At 47.7% G+C, this 16,974-nt stretch overlaps 1 protein-coding gene across 8 annotated transcripts in view; it reads right to left on the bottom strand.

Annotated features, from left to right (window-relative positions):
• Nucleotides 1-16,974, bottom strand: part of HTR2C (5-hydroxytryptamine receptor 2C) — a 250,560-nt gene that overhangs the window by 2,877 nt on the left and 230,709 nt on the right. For all 8 annotated transcript variants that reach the window (XM_053274334.1, XM_053274337.1, XM_053274333.1 and 5 more), the window contains one exon: nt 2,356-2,556. In XM_053274334.1, the coding sequence (XP_053130309.1) occupies nt 2,356-2,556 (201 nt within the window). The remainder of the gene's footprint in view (nt 1-2,355; nt 2,557-16,974) is intronic.

Here is a 16,974-nt window from a genome sequence, read left to right as displayed (position 1 = left end):
GCAAGATATTCCCCTCAGGGGATGGAGCCGCTCTGGGAAGAGCATCGAAGTTCCCAGTCCCCACCCTGGCAGCATCTCCAAGATAGGGCTGAGAGAGACTCCTGCCTGCAACCTTGGAGAAGCTGCTGCCAGTCTGTGTAGACCAGGGCTTCTCAACGTTGGGTCCCCAGATGTTATTTGACTTCCATAATCTCCAGCGGCCTTTGGTTGGGGATTATGGGAGTTGAAGTCCAACAGCATCTGGGGACCCAACGTTGAGAAGCCCTGGTGTAGACAATACTGAGCTAGATGGACCTATGGTCTGACACAGTATATGGCAGCTTCCTATGTTCCTATTCCCAGGTAGGGCAAATGGGGTGGGGTGGGGTGGAAGTGTGGGATTGTACCTTCTAGCCTCACCCCCTGCATGTTACTTCAGCCCTCTCGGCTTCTTTTCATTCAGTGTTTGCAGAGGGGAGGAATGCTCCTCTGTGTGAAGTGAATGAAATGTGAACCCCATCCCACCCTTAGATGGGTACTGCCTTCTGCAAATTCACGCCAAAGATGAAGAGGTCTGGGGGTGTGACTAGGAAGCATGTCGTCGGCGCAGGGTGTCACACTGTCCTCTATGGATTAGGGATCTGACGCTCATCTGGGTTATGGCATCTTGTGTGTCACATGGGATCTCCAGATACTGTTGAACTCCAGTTCCCATCATCCTTGAAGGCTATTGCAGGTGGGGATGATGGGAGTTGTAGTCCAGCAAAAAATCTGGCAACCGGACCTTGGGAACCCGTGCTGTGCTAACAGAATCTTTTAAAGACATACATGATTAGTTCCACTAGATGGCTCCATAACCTCAGTGAGAGAACAGCTGACTTGAAGTGGCCTTCCAAAACATTCTGGGTGAGTTTCGCAGTTTCTCTCAATTCTATCCTTTTATGCCACTGTAAAAGGCAAAAATATTTACAGTCCAATGTGTAGTCAGGTGATGCACAGAGACAGGCAAATGGCCTTGTGTCAATGCATCTCTACTTGTGTGGGTTACTGAGAGTGAGCAGGGGTGGCGGCGAGGAAATCAAGCATTTTCATTGGTCATCCTGCCTCACCACTTGGTGAATGCGCACATTTGAAGCTGCCCACTGAGTCAGACCATTGCTCCATCTAGCCCAGTATTATCTGCTCTGAGTGGCCGCGGCACAGGAGGAGAGTTGGTCTTGTGACAGCGGGCATGAATTGTCCCCTTTACAAGGTCTGCTTTGGTTTGCATTTGAATGGGTGACTACATGTGAGCGCTGTAAGAAACTCCACTTAGGGGATGGGGCCATCGCTAATTGGAAGAGCATTTGCATGCTTGCATGCAGAAGGTCCCAGGTTCTTCCCTGAGAACATCCCTAGGTAGGGCTATGAAAAGCCCCTGTTTAAAACTTTGGAGTGCTGCTGCTAGTTAGTGTATTTATTTATTCATCCATGCATTCATTCAGTTTCTATACTGCCCTTCCAAAAATGGCTCAGGGCAGTTTACACAGAGAAATAATAAATAATTAAAGATGGAACCCTGTCCCCAAAGGGCTCACAATCTAAAATGAAACACAAGACAGACACCAGCAACAGTCACTGGAGGTACTGTGCTGGGGGTGGAGAGGGCCAGTTACTCTCCCCTAAAGAGAATCACCACGTTAAAAGGGGCCTCTTTGCCAAGTTAGCAGGGGTGAAACACTGGGTCATAGGAAGCTGCCTTATCCCAAATCAGACCCTTGGGTCCATCTAGCTTGCATGCAGAAGGCTCCAAGTTCCCTCCCTGGCAGCATCTCCAAGATAGGGCTGAAAAAGTCTCTTGCCTGCAACCTTGGCGAAAACATTGCCAGTTTGGACAATATTGCGCTAGATGGACCAATGGTCTGCCTTCTATGCTCCTGCATGTGGTGGTGACCTTTTACCATCAACACTGCTTATGTCCAGCTAGGGTTCAGCATTTGAACAATCAAATACGGTCAATTTCCAAATATCTTTGAAGCATTCACTTCATTAAAGCACCAGAAAAGAGTTGAACCACTAACAGTAGACAAAATGAGGCTAGATAGAGCAATAATCTGAATCGGTATAAGGCAGCTTCCTATATAGTTCTCCAAGCTCTGGGGAGGGGACTTCTCTCTCATCACCTGCTAACAAACTTGCTTTTAGTAGGGAGTTAATAACTCTGTGGACCAATCCAAAACAAAGGACCCTTTTTATCAGCAATAGTCTACTGTCTTCAGTCTGTTCAGCCTAGATTAATTTAGATTTATGGAACTTTTTTAAAAAAAGAAAAGAAAAGGCTCTAAAAATAGTATTTATTAGGTTATACAGCTGGTGCATGAGGAAAGGACAGCTTACCTATGGAGATAGTCCAGACGGCAGCAATCTTCATAATCGCCTTGGTGCGGGAATTAAACCGGCTGTGCTCAATGGGGTTACGGATGGCGACATAGCGATCAAGTGAGATAGCGCAGAGGTGCATGATAGAGGCAGTGGAAAAGAGCACATCTAGGGAGATCCAGATGGGACACAGTTGTTTAGGCAGAGGCCAAGCATAATCTGAAAAAGAGAGAGAGAGAAAGGGAAAGGCAAGGCAAGAAGGATGAGTGTGGGGAACCTTGCACTCCACTCAAAGCAACCCAGCTTAGCCTGAGAAACACACAGGGGAGCCCCCAGGTCAATTGTCCTCAAACTAGATGCTATAAGAGAGAAACGGCGAGTATATCTCACGAAACAAAGTAATGCAGGGCTCTCAAACGACAACTCCCATCCTCTCCGCCTGCAGTGGCCAAAGTTTGAGAAGAGAGGAGAGCTGGTCTTGTGGTAGCCAGCATGACTTGTCCCCTTGGCTAAGCAGGGTCCACCCTGGTTTGCATTTGAATGGGAGGCTACATGCGTGAGCACTGGAAGAGATTCCCCTCAGAGGATGGAGCTGCTCAGGGAAGAGCAGAAGGTTTCAAGTTCCCTCCCTGGCAGCATCTCCCAGATAGGGCAGAGAGGGACTCTCGCCTGCAACCTTGGAGAAGCCGCTGCCAGTCTGTGAAGACAATATTGAGCGAGATGGACCTATGGTCTGACTTGGTAGAAGGCAGCTTCCTATGTTCTCATGTGTGGAGGAACAATGCCTAGACCTCTTGATTTTTGTAAATAAGCCCAGATAAATGAATTGTATTATATTCCTAAAACTTCCCTGTTGTAAATAGGATTTCTGTGTATAGAATGCTGGCTGGTCTCTGTGCAGGGGAAAAAGTTCATAATTGTTCCCCCCCCCCCACTGTAGTTTCACATTTGGATTAGTAATTTGACAGTTGGTTTTGGAGGGAAGAGAGATTTTGAAAAATGGAGGGCATTTTTTTTGTTCTGATTGGATGGGTTGAAAAAAAGTCAGAAATACAACTGAGTTGAGAGTGAGTCTAGAGGAGTCAGCAGTGAACACTCTTACTCCTGGATTTTGGGGACCCGGTCCGTGGCCCCCAGGGCACCACACCACCCAGGCTAGACTAAAGAGGATTTGTGGGCCCCCAGGGAGTATAGAGGCCCTGGACTTTGGCCCCAAAGTCCGGGGGTGAGAGCTCCTCCAAGCGTGGTGCAGGAGATTCAAAGGTATTGTTGGCTGCCAAGGAAGGCAGTATCTTAATGGGCGGAGGTTTGCTTTGCATGCACAAAGACCCAGATTCAATGCCTGGCAGCATTTCCAGGCCAAAGATCAGGCAGCAGAAAGCCCCTGATCTGCCTGAAAGCCTGTATTGCTTCTGCCAGTCAGTGTACAGTACTGACCAAGATGGGCCAAGGGCCGGACTCAGTAGGAGGCCGCTTCAGCTGTCCAGCTCGACAGACATGGCTCAGGTCTCTCAAAATGGATTTGCTCTTGAGTCTGTATTCTCTGCTGTCAATGTGCTCTTTCTTTGCTTTAAAGGTGTGATTTGTCCAGATCTTGCTCTAACCTGCCCTTCAACTTAGAACACTAGATGTTAAGGGGGGGGGGAGTCCTAGGCTAAGCACGGGGGTTCTCAAATTTCCATCCCCAGTTGTTGTTGGACTACAACTCAAACGCCATTGTGGCTGGGGATGATGGGAGTTGTAATCCAACAGCTGAGGAACCAACTCTGAGATGCCCTGGTCCAACCTTCTCCCCACTATGCTCATTTTCCATGTGCAGGAAATATTTTTTTACATGGAGCAGCTCTTCACCACCTGAACCTCTCTCTACAGCCGCAAGCGGTGCAGCCAGCCACAAGTGAAGAGAAGAAAGGCCCTTGCTGGAATCTTTGTGAAGCAGAAGCAAAGCCCTCTGCGAAGGTCTAGTAGGGCGAGACCCACCACAGCCTTTGTGAAACCCCCTGGGAAAAGCCAGTAACGTTCCACTTGGGGAGAAACACAAACATCTGAAGAGACCTCTAGGCAGGGTGACGGGAGTGTCATAATGATATCTCCCACATTTAAAAAAAAGAATTAATAGCATCACTTAACATGTATATAGCACTTTCCGGTTGTGCAGAGCATTTTGCATTGGCCTGGTTCACACAACTGTCGAAACCTAGGTTTAATGTGGGTTACCATCATTAACACGGTTGTGTGAACCAACACCAAGGTAGTTCATGGCCTGAGAAGAATCTGAGATTCCTACCTTGGCATGGGTTCACACAATCATGCTAATGTTGGTAAACCACATTAAACTTAGATTTGAACACAGCGGTGAGCCTTTCGAGGACAGAACTAGTAAAAAAAGAAATGCTCTCAGCTGCTCTGCGCCCAAGAGAGAAGCACTGTGATCACTGCTACTCGGCGGAGGCAGAGGCTTCCTTAAGGCCAGTGAGTTCAGGGCAGATAATAAGATTCCGACTGGGGAAAGCTCAATCTGCAGCTCAACCCATAGCCCCTTGAACCACACCAGCAGCTACTGGAAAGGGGGCCAGTCCAGCGTAGGAACGTAGGGAGCCAGCTTATACTGACTCAGATCATTGATCCATTTAGCTCAATAATTGTCTATAGGAGCTCTCCAAGAGCCACTGTAGACAAAATAGAGCTAAATGGATCAATGTTCTGACTCCAAGGTTTCAGACAGGAGTCTCTTCCAGTAATACTAAACCTGGAGAGGCTGCCAGGGATTGAGGCTGGGACCTTCTGCATGCAAAGCAGGTGCTCTTCCACTGAGCTACGGCTATGTCCCTGAAGGGGAATATCTTAGAGCACTTGTACGTAGTCTCCCATCCAAATACAAACCAGGGCAGACCCTGCTCAGCAAAAAGGGCAATTCATGATTGCTACCATAAGACCAGCTTTCCTCCCTGGTTAGGACTTTGTGGCGGGGCAGGACCTAACCTTTCTCTCCAAGCCACTTTCCCCATGAAAGTCGCCCCACATGTGTTGTGTGAAAAAGTATTTCTTCTTGTCAGTCCTAAATTTCCTGACCTTCGGTTTCGTGGGGTGATCCCTGGTTCTACTGCCCTGAGAGAGGGAGAAAAAATCATCTCTATCCACTCTCTCTCCTCCTCCATGCATAATTGTATACACCTCGATCACGTCTCCCCGCAGTTGCCTCTTTTCCAGACTAAAAAGCCCCCGATGCTGTAGCCTTGCCTCATAAGGAAGGCGCTCCAGGCCCCTGATCATCTTGGTTGCCCTCTTCTGCACCTTTTCCAGTTCTACAATATCCTCTTTAAGATACGGTGACAGGAGGCTTAGGGAAAGGAAGCACAGAGAGAGGAGATCAATGCAGGAACAGGATGTGGCAGCAGTGGAGACAGCAGTGGCAGCGGGGGGGAGGGGTGACAGGGAAAATTGAGCAAAGCAAGATCCTGTTCTTTGCTGGTGTCTTCTGGTCTCTGTGATGTGTCAGAAGTGAAGTTCACTTGCTGATCTTGGCTTGAGACTGGGGAGCTCTTCCTCCAGTGAGTGGCTGCTGGCTCCAGTTAGGAGTAAGGAGGGGATCCGGTCCTTACATGCAGCAGCTGAGTCCAATGCAGCAAGCCAGATGCCAGGACCAGTTCCTTTATTTGGGCACTGGTGCTAACTGGGAAGCAAGATTTTTGAGCCCCTGATAATCAGTGTTCCCTCTAGCAGGGATTCCCAGATGTTGTTGACTACAACTCCCAGAATCCCCTGCTGCAATGGCTTTTTCTTGGGGGTTATGGGAGTTGCAGTCAACAACATCTGGGAATCCCCGTTAGAGGGGACACGGCTGATTCTGAATCTTACTATATTTCTAACTTTCATTTCTTCCATGAAATTCAATGCAATATACATGAGTTCCCAGGTGCTCTCCTATCCAGGTACAAACCAGGCCCAAATCCACTTAGTTTCAGCAAGGACACTGCATAGTGCCCTTTCAGATCATGCCCTGGGACCTGGCATTGTCCATAACCAAACTCAGAGCACTAACCACTACACTCTGTGATCTCTCATGCAGGAACTGACCGGACTTCTATCTGCTTAGCTTCAACAAGGTGGCGGCAGCAGCATCTGCTTTCAGAACATGCCCGGGACGAAAGCAAGCAAAACTGTCTAACAGAAAAACCTTAGCACCTTCACAAAATGACAAACCTCGAGATCTCTTTGGGGGAAACCATGGCAATGAAACTCTTTCAAATTCCTTGCACAGAAGTACCAACTTCAACATGTTCAAGTGCATAACTAACCATGCCCCTGAAAACCAACAGATCAGGGCTTCTCACGACTCTCACCATATTAGGAACAGAGGAAGTTGCCTTATACTGACAGTGGCCCCATCCTCTAAGAGGAGTATCTTGCAGTGCTCACACATGTAGTCTCCTATTCAAATGCAAACCAGGCTAGACCCTGCTTAGCAAAGGTGACAATTCAGGCTTGCTACCCCAAGACCAGCTCCCCTCGCTGTCTCCTCTCGATGTGTGCAGAAAGTCAAATGAAGAGCGCAGCCCACCCGGTCCTCGGGTTGGCAGGCAAGAGAGTTGTGCTGCCAAAGCAACAGATGTCACTTGCTCTCATCAAAGTCTTGCTCCTTGCTGCTGCCGGGGGACCCATCCGTCCGTCTCCGTGACCTTTTCTAAAGGCAGAGTCTGTTGGCTTTTTAACCTTGTCAGGCAAGTGAAATGCCATTAACTTTACCCAGGCTCAGAGTTCAGTCGGAAAATTAATCCATCATCTCTAAGAGCCTCTGAAGAGTTCAGCAGGGCACGCTGGATGCCAGAAGGCAGGGAGTGCTCACTGTGCCTGGGCTTCAGAAAACAACCCCTTAAGCAGGTGCTTTATTTTCCATGGGCTTAGGCATTTTCACTGCTCCAGTGATTTGACTGATGGTGCTAAGCTCCCGGCACTCAATGGGTTTGCATATTCTCAACTCTGCCATCATTAGGACACATTATTAGCAGCCATGGCCACTGAATTACGCACGAGCTGGTCATGTGGCAGCAATCTTGAATTGTCACCTTTGCAACGTACTGTATGCTTTGGTAGTTTGTTGGTTCAATAAAAAAATCTTGTCCTATTAAAAAAAAAAAAATCTTGTCCTATCTTGGAGATGCTGCCAGGGAGGGAATTCTGAACCTTCTGCATGCAAGTATGCAGGTACTCTTCCAAGAGCAGCCCGATCCCCTAATCGGAATATCTTACAGTGCTCACATCTTGTCTCCCATTCAATTGTAAACCAGGATGCCCCCTGCTTAGCAAAGGGGACAATTCATGCTTGCTCCCACAAGATGCTTCAACTGGCACCTGTATGGGTCTTGGCTTGGGGACAAAGTGGGTAGCCCAACTCTAGCACTAAGTCTAAAGATCAGGCTTTTTTTTTTTTTTTTTTTTGCCAGCTAGCCGGAGGCCACTTAACTTTGTGTTCTTTGAGCCAGAGCTTAAAACTGTCCCTCCCATCCAAACCTGAGAAGACAAAACCCTATATGGATTCAACAATATAAGCGAGTATTAACAGAGAATCCTGTGTATATATTGTCTCTTTTTATAGAGGTTTTTTTTTGTTAAACATTGTATTTGTATATCCACAGTTAATTATCATTTGATATAAATATATTTTCAAGACTGCCACTATAGACAACTCGAAAGAGTCAAAACACTTTTGTCAAGAATAGAGGACACATCAGGAGTCACTACATGAGACTTTACCTCGGGAACATCCACTCGTACTTCTCCCGCTTCACCAGCAATACATCTTCAATGTGAACCATTGGATCCAATCTTGTAAGTTGGATATAGAGACTATTTTAATCACCATTTTATATAAATTTTATTGAAACATACAGATCTACTTTCCCCCCAGTATTATTATAATGCATGCAATTGCACAGTCTTTCAGTCACATGGTTTTATTAAGATTCTGTTAAAATATTCACGCATGAGATTTGGATTCTCTGTTAATACTCCCATCCAAACCTGACACTGTTCACGGCACCCTTCAAAAAGGCAGGCTCCAGTTTTGCTTAAGGTTTGGCAGCCAGAAACTATTGCATGGCCAAGCAGTCATTTCTGAACCATTCGCAGCATAGGGTGTAGCCCAGTCCTAGAAAAGTAGTTACCACTCCTGATAGAGTAAAGTAAAGTGTGCTGTTGAGTCGATTTTGACTCCTGGCGTCCACAGAGCCCTGTGGTTTTTTTTGGTAGAATACAAGAGGGGTTTACCATTGCCTCCTCCCGCGCAGTATGAGTACCTGTGGGGATTCGAACCGGCAACCTTCTGCTTGTTAGTCAAGCATTTCCCCGCTGCGCCACTTAAGGAGTACTAGTCTTTAATTACCATGAAAGGTCATTACTGCTGCACTGTACAGTTCTTTCTTGATCCTGAGTGTAAGCCTTTGAACTACAATGATCAAATTCACTGTTCCACCTATGCTAATCAGTGCCCGTGATGACTCTGGCTCCCTATCAGTTGATAAACTGTCAAGGCTACCATCTATTTGGAAGTGAGTAACCTCTTGTTATAAACTAAAGCAGTCATCTTAAAAAAAACAAAAACACAACTTCCAAAATGAGGTCCATAAGCAATTAGTGTACTTTAACGAAGATTTTTTTTTTTTAAACAGGCTGATAAGAGCTGTCTTGGCAACTGGCAAGCTCAAATAAGCTGTCAAATCTGCAGGGCAGTTTCCAAAGCCGGCCCTGAAATATCTTGTAGGTTTGGGGCGGGATTCCACGGGAAGGTTTTCTGTGCAAGGCCATTGAGATGAATGGGAGCTGCATGAAAACATGGTTTTTGAAAGCTGGCATGAGAGTGGCAGAGGAACATAGCAAGCTGCCTTATACTGAGTCAGACCCTTGGTCCATCCAGCTCAGTATTGTCTACACAGACTGGCAGCAGCTTCTCTAAAGTTGCAGGCAGGAGTTCCTCTCAGCCCTATTTGGAGATGGAACCTAGAACATTCTGCATGCAAGCAGGCAAATGCCTCTTCCCAGAGTGGTCCCATCCCCTAAGGGGAAACATGTAGACTCCCATTCAAATGCAAACCAATGCAGACCCTGCTTAGCAAAGAGGACAATTCATGCTTGCACCACCAGACCATCTCTCCTCCAGTCTACTTGATTGATACAGGAAGCAAATCTCATTCCTCGTGGCCATCCAGGTTTCATTAAGTTTGCAACAGGAATAGAATGGAAGGAACATAGGAAGTAGGGATGTGCACGTAACTGGGGTGGGGGTGGCTCAAGAGTGGAGAGGGGATACCTTTAAGGACTAGGGAAGGTGCTCTTACCCCCCACCCCACTGCGTTTCCCCCACCAGCACTGCAGTGGCCCTATCCACCCCCAGCACAGTACCTCCAGTGACTGTTGCTGGTGTTTCTTTTTAGATTGTGAGCCCTTTGGGGACAGGGAGCCATCTTACTTGTTTGCTATTTCTCTGTGTAAACCGCCCTGAGCCATTTTTGGAAAGGCGGTATAGAAATCGAATGAATAAATAATAAATAAATAAAAGGGTCCGTACCTCCCTGCCACCCCATTGCCACATTTGACCGGAAGTGACTGGGAGTACCCGGTTCACGTGTCCGGCATGCGTGCCTGGTACTTCTGGTTACTTCCAGTCTGAGGAGGCAATGGGGTGGCAGAGAGATATGCAGCCGCCCCACTGGACCCTTTTCAACTGCAGCACTGGCAGGGGGAACGTGGAGGTGGGTGGGTTTAAGAGTCCTTAAAAGGTATCCCACCCGCCTTTGAACCATTCGAACCGCCAGTCTTCCGAACCTGTTCGGAGGCCCGTAAAAGGACACATCCCTAATAGGAAGCTGCCTTATACTGAGTCAGGCCACTGGTCCACCAGTGTGGTCTCCCATTCACATGCAAACCAGGGTGGACTCTGCATAGCAAAGGGGACAATTCATGCTTGCTACCACAAGACCCGCTCTCCTCCTCAGGAAGCTGCTGATCTGCTTTCCCTGCAGGACACATGTGCTCCAGCGCCTCAAGAACAGACACAGCAGTGCTGCAAATCACAGGACCTCGGGTGCCCTGCTTAGCTCCTGCTTTCTGTGCAGCCCCCAAAGGTGTTACAATCGCTCCCTGGGAGGCAGCTTCCTACGTTCACACCTCAGCAAGACAGAAGAAGCAAAGTTGATGCTTGTGACTGAGTCAGCTTCAGCCAGCATGAGCGGCACGCAAGTTTGCAAACTCTGCTCACTAGGCAATAAGTGAACAAAGAATGGTGTTGCCTTCCCATGCAAATCTTTTAAATCAATTGCCATGTGCACATCCCCATGAAATAGCGTTGCCATTTGGTTTCCCCCGGCATTTTTGTTGTAAACCACCCAGAGACTTGTGTTTTGGTATACAAATGTGTCTAAAATAAATAAATAAATGATAATTTTGAAAAAAATCACTCCTGTGACAAATAGGAATTCAACTGGTTACATTTCCTGGCCGTTGCTGTGACTTTGTGCCAAGGAAATTAAGCACAGCAGTTAGAAGACAGATGAACCTTAACAAGGAAAAGTGTGGCAACCCTCCACTGAATGAAAACTGTGTAAAAGCTTTCCTTTTGCACAGGAAATGTTCCCAGCTGCCCTTCAGAAAGACACTATTATGATCAAATGCTAAAAAAAAGGGGGGGAGGGGTAGGAATCATCTAGTCCTCCTAGAATTGTTGACACTTCAGAATGGGAATTGGGTTCCCATATGTTGTTTGGACAACAACTCCCATCATCCCCAGCCACAATGGCTAAAGATAAAGTACACATTCTAACATGGAGCTATGCCCTCTTCTCAAAGGCATGTGAATGTAAGAAGCTGCTTCTTACTAGAGATGTACAATTTTATTCATGTGCAAATTGCTTCGTGCTGAATTGGGGGTGGGGAGGGAGGTGATTCACTGATTCGACCATGAATTAAATTGCCCCTTAAATGAAGAGGCTGATTTGAGGATGAATCGAATCAGCCACAATTTGATGCAAATCAATGTGTGTGATTTGAATGGCCATTTTGTGCTCCCCCCCCTCCTGCCTTACTTGCTGATTGGTTTTCTGGCACTGGCTTCCAGTTGGCTTGAGCTCTCTTTGCTTCTTGGTTGGGTTATTGTCATTAAAATAAAGTGTTGGAATGGGCAACTGTGCCCCCATGGCTGGGGGAGGGAGGAGGCAGGGGGCACTTTTGGAGGGAATTTCAAAATGTATTCAAAGGGACTGCGAGGCAAAGAGAGCCCTTATAGTATACCAAACTTGAAGAAGAGGATACATCAGGAGCGGAGGAAGGAAGGTTTGATTTTGTGCTTTTTCTTTCTCAGTACTATATGTTATGCTACCTATTGCTGCTGTTTTGCTAGATCTCAGATTGGCAAAGAGAGAACAAAAAAAGGAGGGAATTTCAAAAATATAATGCAATTTCCAAATGGGGACTGGGAGGCAGAGAGAGCCCTTACATCAGGAAGAGGAGGAAGAAATCAATGAAGATTTGATTTTGTGGTTTTCTTTTCTCAGTACTGAATATATGCTGTGCTGCCTATTGCTGCTATAATAACTATCTGTTTTTGCTGGATCTCAGATTGACAAAGGCAGAACTGGAGTGCCTGACTTCCTTCCTTGAGGTGTGGTTTTGGTTTGGTCTGTTTGTGAGATGGTGTTGTGGTGAGAAATGGACAGTGGCAGCTCAGCTCTATGTGTGTAATATTTCTTGATGACCTCTATGCAGTGGCGCTCTTACCCCAGGACTTTGGGGCCGGTCCAGGGCCTCCATACCCCCTGGGGGTCCTCAATCCTCTTTAGACTGTCCCGGATGGTGTGGTCAATGCTGGCCTGCACTGTGCTGGGTGGCCAAGTGTGATTATGACCTGTACCATGTGCTTTAGAGACTGAATGAGGAGTGTGCAGAGGTGCACCTCGGTAATTTTGGAGCCTGGACCTAAAGGTATTTGAAGGTCCCCCTCCCCTGCAAGTCATCATCATGCTCTGCTGGGTGACCACACCACCACAGACTAAAGAGGATTTGGGGGGGCCCTGGGGCTGTGGAGGCCCTCGACTTCAGCCCCAAAGTCCAGGTATAAGAGCACCTCTGCAGAGTGTGGAAAGAAATATGTGGGATGGGAATATGTTAAGTTGCATGTTGAAATGTTTCTGCTACTGCATATTTGCCTAAATATACCCCACATGTTAAAAAATACTGTGTTTGTCACGTTGTGTGTGTGGTTAGTGTGTGTGTGTGTGTGTGTGTGTGTGTGTGTGTGTGTGTGTGTGTGTAGGGGGATGATGCTTAACTTGCAGTGGGAGTGGGGCCCTCCAAAGGCCTTTACGTCCAGGCTCCAAAATTACCTAAGTGCACTTCTGGCTCGATGTCTGGCCTTGAGAATAATTTGTGCTTCACAATCACTGCCCTGGTCTGCTCAGCAATCCGCAGTCTGCATTGCAAGGTGTACTTCGTCAAAATGTGGCTGAAGACATTGCTGTAGTTAAGCTTATATGGCTAGACTTGCTGTGGCAGCTGCTGCAGTGCTGAAGTCAGGAGTCATCATTGTGTGAGAGAGAGCAACTTGTGCCAGTGACGTTACTGGAGTGTAGGCATTGTGGCTGGCGGTGGATTCTGGGCCAGTGATCCTTTTTTGGCCATCCTTAGACTGTGCATTTGGCAAAATGTGTTGTCCTGTGTTTGGAGGGACTGTGTGTGCTGCTTCTGTTCTGCAGTGTCATTTTTCAAGGCAGGGTTGCAAAATCTGTGCACTGCACACTCTGCTTGTTTCGCCCATAGGGAACTCAAATCACCCTATTGTTCCCCATGGGTAGGGACACCAAAGTGGGTCGGGTGGTACATAGGAACATAGGAAGCTGCCATATACTGAGTCAGACCATTGGTCCATCTCGCTCAGTATTGTCTGCACAGACTGGCAGTGGCTTCTCCAAGGTTGCAGGCAGGAATCTCTCTCAGCCCTGTCTTGGAGATGCCAGGGAAGGAACATGGAGCCTAGATGCTCTTCCCAGTGTGGCTCCATCCCCTAAGGGGAATATCTTATAGTGCTCACACTTCTAGTCTCCCTTTCATATGCAACCAGGGTGGACCCTGCTTAGCTTAAGGGGACAAATCATGCTTGCTACCACAAGACCAGCTCTCTTCCCTAAGAGTGTGATGGGTGCTACTTGCCATCCAAGCCACATAGGAAATGGGCAAATGGGCGATATTAATTTTGTTTAACCTAAACTCACATAGGATCCTAGGGGATTTTGGGGGGAAAGTTAAAAAATGGGGAAGGGGGGTTGGGGAAAACTTTTTTTAAAAACTAGGGGGGTTGGGGGGGAATTGAAATCACCTGCTTGCCCGTTTTGTTTGTGGGTTGGATGGTAGGTAGCACCCATCATGCCCTACCACCCAACAAACTTTGGTGTCCCTAGGACTTACCCATGGGGAACAATGGCGTGATTCATTGTTCCCCATTGTTCCCTATGGGCAAAATATGTTTTTGGGGCAAATTTTTGATTTGATTCTTTGTTGAACTGGCTGGCAATGGCCAATTTTTGCTATTCGATTCAAGGTTGAATCGAATCGCAAAAAACCATTTGTGCACACCCCTGCTTCGTACCGAGGCAGCTCCTCTAGCTCAGTCCTGGCAGCTGCTCTCCAGTGTTTCAGTCCAAGAACTTTCCCAGCTGTTACCAGAGATGCTTTCCCTGGAGATGAAGCCGGGATCTGCTCCATGCAAAGCAGGTGCTCATGACTGAGCGTTGAGCCTCTTCACTCAGTACTGCTGTCAGAAGGGCAGGGGATCTTCTGGGTTCCCAGGCAGAGAACAGTGAATGTGATCTACACCCTTTGAGGAAGGGATGCTTCCCACCTTTGCGTCTGGGCATCAAGTGTCAGAAATGGTGGGACAGAGGACCATTCTGCACAGCCAGAGCTGCCCACGTGCATTTCTTTTAGGCTGCAAGAGCCCAAACCCAACCCAAGCCTAAACCCAACCCGAGCATCTAGGAATTCCTGCCTGCTCACCCACGCCCTGCTCTCAAAACCATCTTCGCTTGGGAAACATCTTTGCAGTTCTCATCTGGCTGCTCGTCCCTCATTGTGGCAGGATGCGGAAGTAAAAATAGCCAAGCAAGTAGATGTTTTAATTAGCATATTGACTAAAAATATGGCAGCAGCAAACCTAAACACACACCGTCTCCTCTTTCTTTGTAACATACCGGCTAAATACTTCGCCATAATTAGCTTTGTTTGGGATTATTATCATTCCTTCACTTTGATTTGCTGCAGCACTTGAACATTTGTGTGCATGTAAGTAAAAACCTTGCTTTTCAAGCCGAAATATGAGACAGTAATTATGATGAAGCAGTGAGCAACTACATAAAAATGCTCCTGGAAGTGATGGACGGGAGACCATCTTCCAGGACCAACGAGGGGGAATCCACACATCAGCCACACAGGGTGGGATGTTTTGCCAGGAGCTGGCGGCTAACAGCTGGAGGCTCCAGCTGGCCCCCCACCACAGCTTCTGCCCCCAAGGAGCCTCCCACCATGGATCTCTCACGCCTTCACCTAGGCGGACCTCAGTACTCCCACTGGCTGGCTCTTCTATGAGTGGAGCCAGGGCCACATGCCAAGGCCGATTAACTCCTCCTTCCCCAGTGTGGATAGAATTAGGGCTTCTGTCTAGGCTCTCCTTATAGACACCTCAGCTGCTGGCTCCAGTGCAGAGGCCCGGGCACCTGGGAATAAGCCATTTGGACCATGTAGCCATTTGGACTAGAGAGGAAGGGGTTACAGAGTCCTTTGCTCATGGCTCTGGCCACATAGGAGAGAATTAGTGGATGGCGATTTAGTGGAACAGAGCTCTCTCTCTCTCTCTCTCTCTCTCTGTTCCAAGATGGCCTCTGTTAAAAATTAGGTGCTGAACAAAAGATACAGACCAAGTATAGTGTGTGGCATAGGGTTGCTACTTCTTGATCAAAGTTCAGCCACAGAAACACATGAAGCTGCCTTATACAGAGTCAGACCATTGCTCCATCCAGCCCACTATGGTCTGCTCTGACTGGCAGAAGCTTCCCAGGAGCACAGCCTTTTCATCAAACTGCTCGCTTTTCCTACTGCCACCTGTTTATATAGTCCTGGTACTGGCAACTGCACCCCACCCACCCCCCACATGGGTGAGTCCTGGCAGTGGGGTGGTGTTCATGCTCCCTACTCCTGCAGGGGGAGCCCTTTCTCTCTCAGAAGGTGGCATAATGAGGTGCAGGAATGCATTCCTATCCCCGCTTGCCCTCACTCTGCATTGGCTTCATCACAACACCATATAGAGGGACGTCTGTCCTCTTTGTGCTCCAGTGGCCCCTCCCCAAAACATCAAATATCACCCCATTTCATAGGCTGTGAACAGGGTAGGAAAAAGCAACACTGGAGAACTTTTTGGCTCAGTACCTGTGTGTACATGTGAAGGTGTGGGTGCAAAAAAAAAAAAAAGTAATGTCTAAAATGCAAGAAATAACCATTGGACTTAGCATTGAGAGCTCTTTCTACAAAAGAGAGCTCTTTCTCTTTCTATGGAAGCGACAAAAACACACAACAGGACTAGAACGGGGGATATGGAGCCTCTGCCTGCCAGAAAGAAACCTGAACTGCAAATTTGCATGGGCCCTGTCTGTTGGAGCATGTCCACAGTCCATAATGTGAGTGCAGGGATCAGACAGGGATGCTGATCAGTGATCTGGGACTGGGAGGTGCAGCCCTTCACCTAGTGTACACTCAAGCAGCAAACCTGTGTTTGCCCTCTCCCATGTGTGAAAGAGCCCTGAAGAACTCTGAAGTGTCCCTGGCTTAAGACCAGGTTCCCAACCTGTGGTTCTCCAGACATTGCTGAACTACACCTCCCATCCTCCCCAGCCACCATGAATTGTAGCTGGGGATGATGGGAGTTGTAGTTCAGCAACATCTGGAGTGCCACAGGTTGGGAACCCCTGGCTCAAAATCTCTGCTTTCCAGCATTCTCATGACTAGTTGTTGCCAATTAAGACAGCATCCCGCCAACCCTGTGGATTGGATATTATTTTAACTCCCCTGTATGTTCTTTGGTTTTAAAGGAATGGGATGACGACTATGTAGAATACAAGGGAAAGAGTTGCAGTATACAAAGACAAGGCAGAGGAGTGGAATCAGGAATATTAACAGTTTGATGAAATTGGTATTATGTACAGAGAGGCAGCAGGAAAGGACTTGACTAGCAAGCCAGAGATTGCCGGTTTGAATCCCCGCTGGGATGTTTCTTAAACTATGGGAATCACCTCTATCAAGCAGCAGCAATATAGGAAGATGCTGAAAGGCATCATCTCATCGTGCGCAGGAGGAGGCAATGGTAAACCCCTCCTGTATGCTACCAAAGAAAACCACAGGGCTCTGTGTTGCCAGGAGTCGACACCAACTCGACAGCACACTTTACCTTTTTGCAGAGAGGCAAGTGCGGGCTGCTTTTCAGGGCTCTTGCTGCTGGCTGTTTGTTAGCCCCGCCTCCACTCCAGGACTGGAATACAAGTAACTAAAGCCCCATTCAAAAGCTGGCCTGGATCAAGGAATGGGTTAACCCCAAACAACACAGAC

This window comes from Hemicordylus capensis, chromosome 11 (assembly GCF_027244095.1).
Source record: "Hemicordylus capensis ecotype Gifberg chromosome 11, rHemCap1.1.pri, whole genome shotgun sequence".
Classification (NCBI taxonomy): Eukaryota; Metazoa; Chordata; class Lepidosauria; order Squamata; family Cordylidae; genus Hemicordylus; species Hemicordylus capensis.
Note: the sequence above shows the minus strand (reverse complement) of the source record. Positions and strands in the feature narration are given on the sequence as shown.